This window comes from Tubulanus polymorphus, chromosome 7 (genome assembly GCF_964204645.1).
Source record: "Tubulanus polymorphus chromosome 7, tnTubPoly1.2, whole genome shotgun sequence".
In the NCBI taxonomy this organism is placed as follows: Eukaryota; Metazoa; Nemertea; class Palaeonemertea; order Tubulaniformes; family Tubulanidae; genus Tubulanus; species Tubulanus polymorphus.
Window position 1 is genome coordinate 18,746,953 of NC_134031.1, and position 13,079 is coordinate 18,760,031.

At 37.3% G+C, this 13,079-nt stretch overlaps 1 protein-coding gene across 2 annotated transcripts in view; it reads right to left on the minus strand.

Moving 5' to 3' along the window:
• LOC141908027 (discoidin domain-containing receptor 2-like) overlaps nucleotides 1-13,079 on the minus strand; it is a 94,184-nt gene that overhangs the window by 5,776 nt on the left and 75,329 nt on the right. The window contains exons 7-14 of one of the 2 annotated variants that reach the window (XM_074797806.1): nucleotides 9,261-9,408; nucleotides 6,164-6,706; nucleotides 5,491-5,652; nucleotides 2,676-3,110; nucleotides 1,939-2,270; nucleotides 1,498-1,625; nucleotides 874-1,077; nucleotides 121-355 (exon numbers count right to left, since the gene is read on the minus strand). In XM_074797806.1, the coding sequence (XP_074653907.1) occupies nucleotides 121-355; nucleotides 874-1,077; nucleotides 1,498-1,625; nucleotides 1,939-2,270; nucleotides 2,676-3,110; nucleotides 5,491-5,652; nucleotides 6,164-6,706; nucleotides 9,261-9,408 (2,187 nt within the window). The remainder of the gene's footprint in view (nucleotides 1-120; nucleotides 356-873; nucleotides 1,078-1,497; nucleotides 1,626-1,938; nucleotides 2,271-2,675; nucleotides 3,111-5,490; nucleotides 5,653-6,163; nucleotides 6,707-9,260; nucleotides 9,409-13,079) is intronic. The other variant, XM_074797807.1, reaches the window with a different exon arrangement.

Genomic DNA, 13,079 nt, shown 5'->3' on the forward strand with positions numbered 1-13,079 from the left:
CTAATTTAAGCGATGATCACCCATCCTCGCCGCAACTTCCCTGGAATTACTGTCTCCAACAGAGACCCGTCGGTCCCTCGAGATCCGAGGCAAGCGGGTCTATCTATCGAAGGTACTTACTAATAATATCGACTCCCAGGCCATCCATCGTATCGGTAAAACAGCCCGGCCTTCAATTCGATAATAATCCGCTGAATACAGACTTCGACTCATACCGAAGTCTGATATTTTGATTGTATACAAATGTCCGACGAGACAGTTCCGCGTAGCCAAGTCGCGATGCACCATGTTTTGTGACTCTAAGTACTTCATTCCGGACGCGATTTGATTCGCGATGTAAATCAGACAACCGTACCTGAAACAAACGCACAAAATACTCAAAGTCAACACAATACGTGCCAGCAATCAGGAGATCAGTTGACTCGTTTTATGATAACTGCTAAAAAACCTGTAGTTGAAGAAACTGAAAAATAATTCATGATATTCAGAAATCATGTTCAGAGATACTTTTCTATTTCCCTTTGACTTCAATGATTCAGTAAAATTATGACTAGTTACTGCTACTAATGATGACTTTCACGACTTTCTCATTCTCAATGACTTTACAATTCAGTAAAATTATGATTAATAACTAGCGATGACTTTCTCATTCTCAATGACTTCAACGATTCAGTAAAATCATGATTAGCTACTTCTACTAATGACGACTTTCTCATTCTCAATGATGTCAACCATTCAAATCATATAGCGAAATTATGATTACCATTCTCATCAACAGTTGTGGGTCAAGTTTCAAGAATGTGTTGAAATGACAAATTTTTATATAAAACACATTTCCATTACAAACAGTAGTCAAACAGTGGTAATACTAACGTTAGTTCTTTGGCATTCGGTTCTTTAGCCGTAGTGTAAACATTCTCTGGTATGTGATCGCGTAGGAATTGATTTAAATCTCCGTATTTCATGTATTCGACGATCACGAACGGTGGATCCTCCTTTGAGCAGACGCCGAGAACTCGAACGATATTCGGATCCTTTAAACGCGATAAAATCTTTATTTCTTTCTGGAAATCGGCCCTTAAAAAAAAATAATTCCGAAGAAACATAAGTTAGAAGGCAAATGACAGCTCCCAACTTTGTGATTCCTTAATGGGTGGTTTTTACAGAGAACTTTCATTCGTCATGATAACACAATGCTGATGGAACTATAATGAAATGTTAAGTTGGTCTTGCTGTGAAATGGTGCCTATATACTCAGTTCCATTGTTGGTTGAATAGGACTGAGAATTAAAATAGTTCATTTTCTATGTTTTAAACGTCAATACATTGAAAATGAACTCACTCATGTGGAACTGGCTACAGCACCCGGTTCCACAGCGGTCGGTTAGTTTTGATTCTAAAGTTCTAGAGAATTAGTTCATTTCCAATGTTTTTACCCTAGAGTCTGAGTTCCACTGAAAACGGAGGAACTGGCTCTCTGCGGTTTATCTTACTCACCTAGCCTGATCACTGGCAAGTTTACGCAGCATTTTAACGGCCACGAGGAGGGAGCGAGAAGCAGTTCGATTTATCAGAGTATCATCACCCAAAAATTCGACAATATGTTGAGCCTCGGCCAAATGCACCTGCGACGAAAAAATCATATACAAATTTAGAGAAAAATTCCGAGAAAATTCGACATCATTTCAGAACAGAATAAAAACCCATTACATACGAATTCAAAGGATGAATTATAAAATTTATACATCAAGAATTTAAGTCAAAAGTTCAAGGTCAAAACATATCAGCCTCTTTCCAGACGCCTGCCATAAGTCTCTAGAAGGAGTCCGAAACGTAGTGTGTATTTTAATGAATTAATGTTGTTTTCAATCTTTTAAATTCGTATACAGCAGATCTCAATTCTAATTCGCATGCAGCGACAACTGGTTCACAACTCACTTCTCCGAATTGTCCTTCGCCGAGTTTTTCAAGGAATTTTAAATTTTCACGCGGGAATTCGACGATCGTGAAGTCCTCGCTGAAGAGTAGATCGGGATTTGGTACGGCGTACACGTTACTGCCGCTGACTCCCTGTATGTTCGGCACGTTTATCACTTCCGACGTTGCATAGAACGGATCCTGTTTCTGGATGATCGGCGTTTTCTGATACGGACTCTCGAACATCGGTTGTTGCGGAGACATCGACACGATCATCGACGATTTCGTAATGTCCGGAATCGCGTAATCGCGACCGGTCGAGTTCAACGTGTTCATTGTATCGGTGTGATAATCTGAAATAACCGTTAGAGAAGAGATTAGGAACCCTACAGTCTTTAGAACCATGAAACGGTACATGTTAGAGTATAAAATTGGCCGGGGTAATAATACCAAAAATGTAAAGCGCTCTGAGCAGCCTTGCTGGATTTTGCGCTATATAAGACAAATATTATTATTATCTTTACAGCAAATAACAGAAATACCAGATCCCTAGTGGATTCTCTGAGTTGATGTGGAAAACCTGGGACAAAATATGGCCAGAAAGGATAGAGGGATCTCACTGCAGATGAATGAACAGCTGAGGAGAGAATAAGATAGATCCTTTGGTATTGCAGAAAAGCAAAATTTCTGCATCAAAATATATGCAAAAACCTGATAATTTTAAAAGTATTTGGAGCCGGGAAGATGATAGTACGAACCTGTAGTCTCTGGTGTTTTGAGTGGAGGTATATCGGGTAGTTTTCGATTGGTCAGCGAATCGTCCAACTCGTGATAAATATCGTTACAGCGTTCGGGATCGATGACGTTACGATGTTCCGATTCCGTATCGGACATCGCGATACTGTTATACATATTACCGTTCGATAGTTTCCCGTTCACGGTGATGTTCGGCTGGAAATCGTTCAGATGAATCGTCGTGTTTCGCGTTTCGACCGGTTTGATGTTGCGTCTATTGTTGTTATGTTTTCTCCGTCTGCTTCGTATGATCACGATTAAAATCCCGATTGCGACGATGACGATAACGATGAATCCGAGAACGCTGCCGATTATGATTCCGATGAACGCGTCGGTTCGTTTCGGTTTCTTACGAACGTCGATATCGTTTCCTTCGTCTGTCGAATGACTGCCGGCACCTGTTCCAATGAAAACATAGAGATCATTTAAAACCTCACCCCTTCAATACTGACTAATCAAATTCTCGAAAGTGCTGGAGATAATTTGAAAATTCTAAGAAATTCCACCTAAGTTGAATAATTGGCAAACTGCTATGATGCGTCTACACCATAGTGCGGTGTATTGTTTGAAAGCAGCTGCCATCTTTCATTAGAGATCAAAACTTATTACTAATAACACCAATACACCGTGATGCGGTGTACTAAAAGTACATCATCGATTTATACACCGCACTGCGGTGTAGACGCTCTGAAAGGGTTCAAACATGATGGCTGCCTTCATAAAATCTCCCTATGACATCATCAATTTGGTAAAGAGGGCTACCGTCATGAATTCCCCCAATCATCAAATCACCCCTATTATACCCTTTTGGAAAGATGGCTACCTTCATAAATACCCCTATGATGTTATCAAATTGTTTACAAGTGATTTGATCTATTGACCCTTCTAGAAAATTAAGATGCCTTCCATCATAAATCCCTCTATGACATCATCAAATCGACAATTTGTGATCTAGTCTACAGACCCATCCAGAAAAGATGTCTATCTCTGCGTCCACACTAAATAACCTAATGACATCATTATCTATTTCAAATCGATAGGTTATTTTGATGATGACAGATGTAATGGTAGGCTGCCATCTTTTCAAGAATATTATAGATGCCTCTATTGTAAATCAAAGTATATCAATCTTAATTAGACACTATGACACAATACAGAATTATAGACTTAATAAAATACAAAGCAATATGAAAATATTCAACAACAAAAAAAACTTGATATAAAAGTGCAATAATTATACAAAAATCTTATCGAGAATTAATTAAGTGCAAAATTTTATTATCATAATCAACAAATTTCAAAATGATTGGCATGCATTATCCATCATTTGAAGTTTACCATGAGTAGAAATTTTGGTAGAAATTTGGCAACGGTTTTATCCGCAAAAACTAAATGAAAGTTTTACTTCCGGAAATTTGATGGAATTGCGACAAATTTAGCGTCAAGATTTTGAACGAAACGTTCCATTATTTCCTTCACTACAACGTGATAGTAAACATCAAATTCTGATGGACAACATAGCAACAACTATTCTACTACTCTACAGTACACATTGAACTCTAAACATGCAACATTCATTCATTCATTCATTCATTCATTCATTCATTCCTCACAGACCAGGCACAAATATCCATTCCAAATTCATTTCATAATCAAGAGCATGAAAAAATATGTTCGTTCAATAATCTGAACATTGAAATCAGGACAAATCACAAAATTGCTTCATTGCTTTTTCCTTGTGGGAAAATCGAAAGTCGAATTCGAAGAATATTTCGAGGAGAATTTTCTATGAAAAGAATTGGACGCGTTTAGGCATTGAATCCATGCATTTACACACAGATATAGGAACAGATAAATAACTCATAAGTGAAAATGAACACATTTATAATCAGTGCGTATTACGATCCATTCATACTAAAACATGGGGGCTGCAAAAATGGGAAGTATTTTCTCTGGCTCTAGTTTAACAACTACTAATAGTGGAACTAACAATAGCCACCTAGGTCAGCAGCAAATATTTCAACATCAGTTACAGTTTGCCTATACTATCAAATCAATTTAAGTTTGATCTTGAAATCTAGTTTCTAGGCAGGGACACTAGTCTACAGTGATAAAAAAAAAGTTTGATTTTGAAATCTAGTTTCTAGGCAGGGACACTAGTCTACAGTGATAAAAAAAATACTGGTGTCATTTTTTACAAAGTTATTTTCAAAATGTCTTTTAAGCTTATTCTTATTGAAGCATCTTAGCATTTTAATTTTTCATGGCTTAAAGCTTATACGAGGATTCAGCTAATTAGGCAACTAATTAAACGGCTAGTTGATTAACTCATGCTTTCTTTCTAATCCTAAGAAATAGTTTTTTTCTAGATTTTAGATAATGATATGTGCTTCGTAAACCATGCAAGAAGTTTAGATCAATAGGAATAATAGAATAGGATTTTAGCACCGCTGGAAAAAATAATTTAGCTGATTGAAAAATAATTAAGAGAAAAAAAAACAAATACAAAATGGTTGGGATTTTATAAGGTGAAATTTAAGATTTTACGACAATTACATTTGTATTGGGATGATTTTGAAGTAAATTTTTTCTCAAAATTTTGATTTTAAAAGAAATTTAGGACAATTTTAGGGTGGATTGAAATGATCTACAGCAGATTTCTAGGGTATAATAATTCTACTGATTCATGCACTATATAAATAGAGAGGGGTGTGTGTGTGGTATTTCTGATTGTTTAAAACTACGAAGCCCCCATGTTGTATCATCTCACACGCGTACCAGCAGAGAAGACAGAATAGTTCTTGCCGTTTGGGAATATATCGATTGACAGCACGGAATTGCTATCGATCACACTACCATGACGATGATTCGGGGTCACGCGCGTCGTCGGCGTCGTCGTCGGCGGTGGTATCTCCAACGTGAAGTTGCCCTCGGCCGGCGCTGAAATTAAAACGACAGAAAAGAATAAATTTTGTGTCAAGGTTAGAGGTTGAAACTATAGCCGCAAACACAGAGATAATTTGGCAGCCACGGATCGGGCCCGGGTCAAATTTGGCGTTTGCCTAATTAGAGAGCACGTTCACACGTAAACCACTCACTCAATACTGAACAACGTTTAAACAAAGCGAAGTGAGCCACTTCCAGAACTAGTTGCAATTCAAAAGCAATCATTCGTCCCGTTCTTAAAATTTGGCTTGAGCCTTAAGTTTTTTTAAACTTTATGTATCTTTCTACATTTTTAATATATGATCTGATAAGAGCAATAAAATATTTTTCTGAGGAGCGGGGAGGGAAGAGAAGAGGAATAAGGCGGGAGAGAGGGCAAGAGGTGGAGGAAGTTGAGGGCAGCTGAGAGGTAACGGAGGGAGTAGGGGAGGAGGTGATGAAGAGGGTGAACAGGCTATAGGGGGGTATGGGGGAGAGGAAGGGAGCGGGGAGTAGAATTACTTACTAGATTCGAACGACACTTCGCTGATCATGATCCATCGTGCGTCGAACTCCAGTTGTATTTTCACGTAACGTCCGACTCTGTTTTGCAGACGTATTTTAACGGGACGCGCGAACTCCATCAAGCCGTCGCGCATGTAGCGGTACTCGATCGGCGGCGGGTTGAAATATTTACCGCCGACGCTGAACCAGACCTGCGCCTTCTTAAACACGCGAACGTCTTTACTGTAGAGATTGTTACAGTGCAATCTGACCGACGTAAAGTTTCGAATCTCGTTAAATTTGAAGATCAACTCGACGGGTCTCGCGCGAGTCGAATCGTTCTTCCAGCCGACCCATTCGTAACCTTTATATCCGATCCCTTGCGGGTCGAGTCGGAAATTCGACTGTCCCTCCTGACCGTCGGTGAGCTGTCCGAGCCCGCTCTTCAGGTAGTAGCTGTCCGTTTTGCTCGGATTTTCTTGTTTGATGTCGTAAGTGAAGTCGTGAAGGTCGACGTTCGAACCGCGTTTATCTCCCTGCGGCATCTCGTACGATACGACTGCGTCTGAAATTTACCAGAAAAATGCATGAAAATTCTGTTCTATTTTTTTCTAAATTTATGAAATGAAAATAAGGGATTTCGGGAGAATTAATTTTCAACATTACTCATACATTATCAACAAAAACATAAATGAAAAAAAATTCATCTTAATTTTAATTTTATATTGTTTTATATCTAAATTTCATTTTTTTTTTCAAGCGTACGAATATAAAAAGTTTAAAATGCCGGTACATGTAGAATATTCTGTGAAGTCGCTTGTTTTTAAGATGTAAAATATCAGAAACCATCGGTTTCCTAATATTCCATACAGGCTTTAGATGATCGTGGAATGCTGGTATTCCGTGTGTGTGAAAGGATGAGAGATTTTCTTTGTGGGATCAGATTTATGCCGAGGTATGCCACACGCCGATGATAAGACAAGATAAACACTGTCTCGGGTTAACAGTCTCCACGCAAATTCTAATGGATTCATATCTAAACATACATAAATATCTCTTCCTGTTTCATTAGAATACAGGTCAAGCCAGTTCTTTTTTCTAGTGAACCCTAAAGCGCGTTTCATAACCCCCTGAAAAATCAACTGGCTTTACTTTTATGTGAATTAAGGGTGATAATATTCATTAGTATGTTTGTTATGAATAAGAAATAATTGGGTCATCCATAAACGTACTCTTAAGCGCACGTGAATGCATTTTCTCACTGACCAAACTCTAACTGCACCCCTCGCAGTAAAAGGCCTAACTCAAGGGTAGTTTTTCGCCTGAAAATTAATTTTAACACCTTCACATTCATCATGAACACATGATAAAAATATCAGCGCACATAATTATAACCTTCAGAGGTATGGATACACGTTAAACACTGCCTCGAACCATAACAACGCTGTTCTGGGCGTCTACGAAACTCAATCAGAACTTTTAAATATACGCCTTTTAAATGTTTTAAATCATTATTTCATTCATATTAGTTCAATAGGGAGAGACAGTATTAGAATATATACACACGGTCTGGTCTTATGTATTCACGCGTTTTATGATATTGACTTAATTACTCAGCGTTTCCTAAAGAATATCGATATTCATCTTATTAACAAACTTAGGAAATCAATTTCTGGTAGAAACGAATTATGTGAAATTCAACACGATATTGGTAGGAACAGATTGAAAACTATTTCATAACTCATTTTCATTTTCAGGAACCAGTTCCACAGTTTCAGACTGATTTTACTGCAGCAGTATCAAAATTAGCTTATTTCCAATGCCTTACGTGACTGAATTCACAACTGTGGAAAGGGACCCAGTTCAACTGCCCTCGGTAAAAATTTCACTGTTTAGGGTTATAACATTGAAAATGAACTGATTTCAACTGTAGAATCAAAGTGAACCAGAGATCTACGGAACTCAATCCCGGATCCTTTCAACGATCGAAACATCAAATTCGTAAGTAAGATTCATCGGGTTCATACGTAATATACTTAAAAGAAAAAACGAAAATATTACACGGGCGATACGAAACACCTCTTTCCCTTTCATTACGGAACGTTTGAAGTAAGATGATAAAAACTAAACGAATACGAATGTTAAAAGGTAAAGACCCCTGAGGGCAGGCGCGCATAGTTTATGTCATTTCTGTTGTTGCATTAATCAATTTTCCAATGCTACTCTAAGCCACTATCCATCTATATATACATGTACACATATATATTTTAAGATATATATATATATATATATATATATATATATATATATATATATATATATATATATATATATATATATATATATATATAAATATTTCTATACTATATTTTATATATACTTCATAATGAACATATAATGATTGGTTTCCTATGCATCGTTATCATTTATAATCATCTGTTAGATATTTTTATTTTACTGCCATTACTGTTTACGCGAGCGAAATAGAACTCTCTCTTTTTATTCTCTGATAATAATAGTTATCGCCGGATGAATCAATAACGAATACTGAAATAATTCCATAGATGAGTAGTGGTATGACGTGGTTTTAAAGGTTTCTTACTGTCGGGTCGATTTTGTGGTGGACAATTCACGACATATTTAGAATAGTAACCGTGTGGCATCGGTTTATTTAAAATACAAAATATTGGAAAATATTACCGGTAGAAATTATTTGTTCAGACGTAACGAGAAAAAAATCAGAAATATACCGCAAAAAATTTGAGGGAATTTTTGTCAAAATAAATCTTGATCGAAGAAATGGAAAAAAAATTCAGAATAGATTTTTATCGAAAAATTTTGAGATGGAAAAAAAATTGAAAAAGATGGAAGATAATTTTGAAATAGATTTTCATCGAAAAAATTGGAAAAGATGGAAAAAAAATTGGAAACAAATTTTCAGCGAAAAAAAAATTGGAAAAGATGGAAAAAAATTTGAAATAGATTTTCAGCGAAAAAAAAATGGAAAAGGATTTTCATAGAAAAGTAACAAAGCAAAATCCATTTTATCAAAAAATAATTTTGAAAAAAAGTCTAGAAAAAAATGATCATGTAAAAAATTGCCCATATAGGATACATACCAGTCCATTCGCAACCGTACAATTCAACCCTCATACACACTGTACGGGCGTGTACACTGTACGGGACAAATCTTAACCATCTCGCGATCATCGGAGGCTTCACTTCTCTCAGTTCAGCCAGATACGTGTTACTGTTTCCGTGAAATATCTGAAATTAACGAAAAAATATCAAAAAATGCATTATTTTTGAATTCGTTGAAAATGTGACCCGCCGTGACAGTCAAACTAGATTATCATCATTTCCAAGGTGAATGCTGACTCTATTTGACGTGCGTGTTAAAAACTTCTCTATTCGTTTAACGGTAACTGAGTAAAAACTTGAAGATACTTTTTGAAAGCTGCCGACGACGGCACGGACCGGATATTAACCCCGATAGGTAAAATAGAAAAAACGCTCGGTGAAGCTATTAGCTCACGTGGGGGGATATAGAGGGATGACATGTATCAAATTACGCTTTACCGAGCGCGAATCAAGTTCAATTAGGTCCAAATGGAGCTAAATTGATTGCGAAATCCATCAGTAGGATTTCTTATCGAGTTCTTTTTCTTATGATGAAAATCCAGATTCCCCGAACGAGTCGTTGTTTCAATTTGACCATATCGTGCTTAAATCAATCCACTTCCTATATTTCAAACCTGCGTCTAATTTGAACAGAGTTCAGTTAAAAACTGATTGAAAATGAACTAACTTTACGGGGTACTGGCAACGCTACTGTGGCAAGTGAGGATTCAGCGATAATCCACTAGGATTGCTAATAGCACTGGTTTACCGCACGTCAATTTTTCAACTACATTTCAAATAAATCCAAATCTAATTTTCTTATTCAATTTTCAGTGTGATCTATACCGAGCGAGAAAGTCAATCTTATATCTATCTGATGACTTGTTTGAGAATATTCACATTTGGCATCCTAAAAATCGAATGGCGCCATCTAGCGAGTGCCGGTATCCGATTAACGGGTAAAACCTTCACCGAGAATTGTGGTACTGAATTCTGCTATCATAAATTCGCAGTTGTGAGCAAATTTCCGTCGCAGGGGTAGGGCAAGGATCGCGATATATCATAATTATCTCTCTCTCTCTCTACTGTCAATATCTACTCATATGAACATCACAATACTAATGTCTATTGTATTCAATACACCGCATAGAGCCGCATTAGTCAATAGAACCTTCTTGATTCGGCCATCAGATTCCTGCTAAAGGAGTCTTAATTAACGACTTACTTAACGATTTTCTCAATTAATCGATGTTGTATCTACAGGTCGCGTATACATAATTCATACAGGCAAATCTACCGCGGCTAAAATAATTAGCAGTACCACGAAACCTACTGCGGCATGTGAGCTTTCCCGGGTATTGACTTGTTGAGACGTTAGTGAATGAATTGACGTCATTTACAGAATTGCAGTTTTATAATTGTAGTTATGTGTGAAATGTGTAGAGCCCTCGACTGTAAGAGGCTTCTGTCCTGTTACTACTACATCGTCACAAACACATGGCAGATACAACAGTAGCAACTTTCATTATCATATCAAGAGTACATTCATACGACTATTTGAAAATGTATTCGAGACCAGTCAGACCCGTGTAGTAAGGGCTTTAAATTAAGGTCATTTTCCGGTAGGATCCATTCAGCATTTTTCGGGGAAAACCAGAGAAAAATATCCGTAAAAATGTCATCTCCGGTCCGAGATCTGGTTCATGAGAGACAAACTCGTCAACATGTCATTTTTGAATTTATGCCTCGGGTCATAATAAGAAAATAGTACATACTTCCAATCAAAATCGTGGCATGATATTATAGGCTTTTCTAGAATGATTCAAAGTATCAAAGTGTCTCGCACTCTTTGTCATCTTCGCTCAATTCCATTCCAAAATCCAAACCCTCTCCTCGAAAAGCCACCGCCCTGATTTCAGTTTTGAGAAAAAGGTTTGCGCGATACGCCGTCATTGACAGCCGTAATTGGGGATATGAATTTAGCACGGAATTAATGACAGTAAAAGCTTCCGAGATTGAAATAGAAACAGAAAGGAAACATTGAACATGTTTTGCTGTGACAGAACAGTAAACGCCTCTCATTTCCTCATTCTGTTTTTTTTTCTGTCATGCGCTGATGTCTTAACGCCTTTAATTTGACATTAACAGCGAACGTAGCACGTCCGCGATGACAGAGGCCATTGCGATAAAAACGACATTTTTTTAGGAATAAAAACTGCCTTCCCACGAAAAAATTTAGCCAACCATAATAACCAATAAAGGTCAAAGAAATAACTGATTCTTAGCAAAAACCGAGACAAACCGACGTACTGGTTCACACGATCAATCTCTAAGGTTGTTTAACAGTTGATATTACTAATATGGTTTAACAAATAAAACTGCATTGTTACAACATTATTCTTAAGGATCCAGTTTTGCAGTTCCCCAAGTTTATTTCCAATGGATCAAATCATAACTCTATGGAATTGTGACCTATATCTGGTGGTTAAGTTTTTAATAATTTTCTAGCAACTGGCTCCTGGACTCCGCCAGCTTTGAAGCTGACGAACTTTTATTACGATCCTGGTCCGTTTTCCGTGACACTAATCTCTTGATTTACTTCTAACCACTTATAAACCATACAGACCGCACTTAATGATCATTCACTGTTTCATACACCGGGCTTATTGAAAACACTGAATAGAGGACCTAGATATCTAATCGGCAATAAAATTGAGGAATTGTCGTTTTACTTCGCGCGTGAAATTCATCTAAAGATGTGATTAGATTCATAAAACAGACCGGGATTCATATCGACCAACCCGTATTAGACCTCGGGGGGGTAACCGGAATGACCGGTCGAAATCCCGAGTTCTTTAATACCGACCGACGCGTTATTTGTATAAATAGTGTAATCTATAGCGGTGGATTGTATATTCAGCAAGTCACGCGAAAACGACGACGCGTTTGACGACGAAACGGTCGCGAATTCCCGGCACCCGTTTCTCCGTGTGACGTAACAAAGACATCTCCTCGTCGACTCGTGAGATATTATTGCATTTCAAATATCCAGACAACGCCTTTTAAAAAATTCTATTAGTTTCTATTATCACGCGAGAGCGTCTCGAAAACCCTTTGAAATCGAAACTCGCTCGAAAATACCGATGACTGCCGGCTTTGTTGTCGGTCGCCGCGTCGAGTTTGTGTTCATTTATGTGTGAAGGTATACTGAGTCATATAGCTCGTCAGAACGCCTTCATCAATGACTTCATCATAGGCTAGACCTCCCTCCCTACCCCACCACACCAAAAATAACATTCACCAGTAGACAATCTGTACTCATAATTGATACTAGATGCCTCTACCAGTTGGCATTTACGTCAGCGATTAAGTGGTATTTCTTAAGATATATTTCTTAGTCAACCGTAAATTTCAACTTAATATCTATTCTCCGAGTGTTTTGAATTACTATCATTGTCATTTGTTTATTTCATACTCATGTAAAAGTGCACTGATTACAAGTTGTAGCAGCGCGCCATATAAGGAAATGAATAATCATTATGATTAGTAAGTAATCACAGAGTCGCCTGATTCAATCTTAAATTGCGAGCTAGCAAATGAGCAATAATTCAGATATCAGAATTCTCTTGACCCAGTTCCACAGTCAAGAATAGAATTAGACTTCAATAATTGAAATAAACTCATTTCAATCGTTTACTTGAGACACGAGAACTTGGAATCTGATAAGAACTATGATGCAATAACCGTATTTATTACAAGTTGTTCATGACTAATCAAGTAGTTGAAATCAGCTCATTTTTTAAATATGAACTGAATAC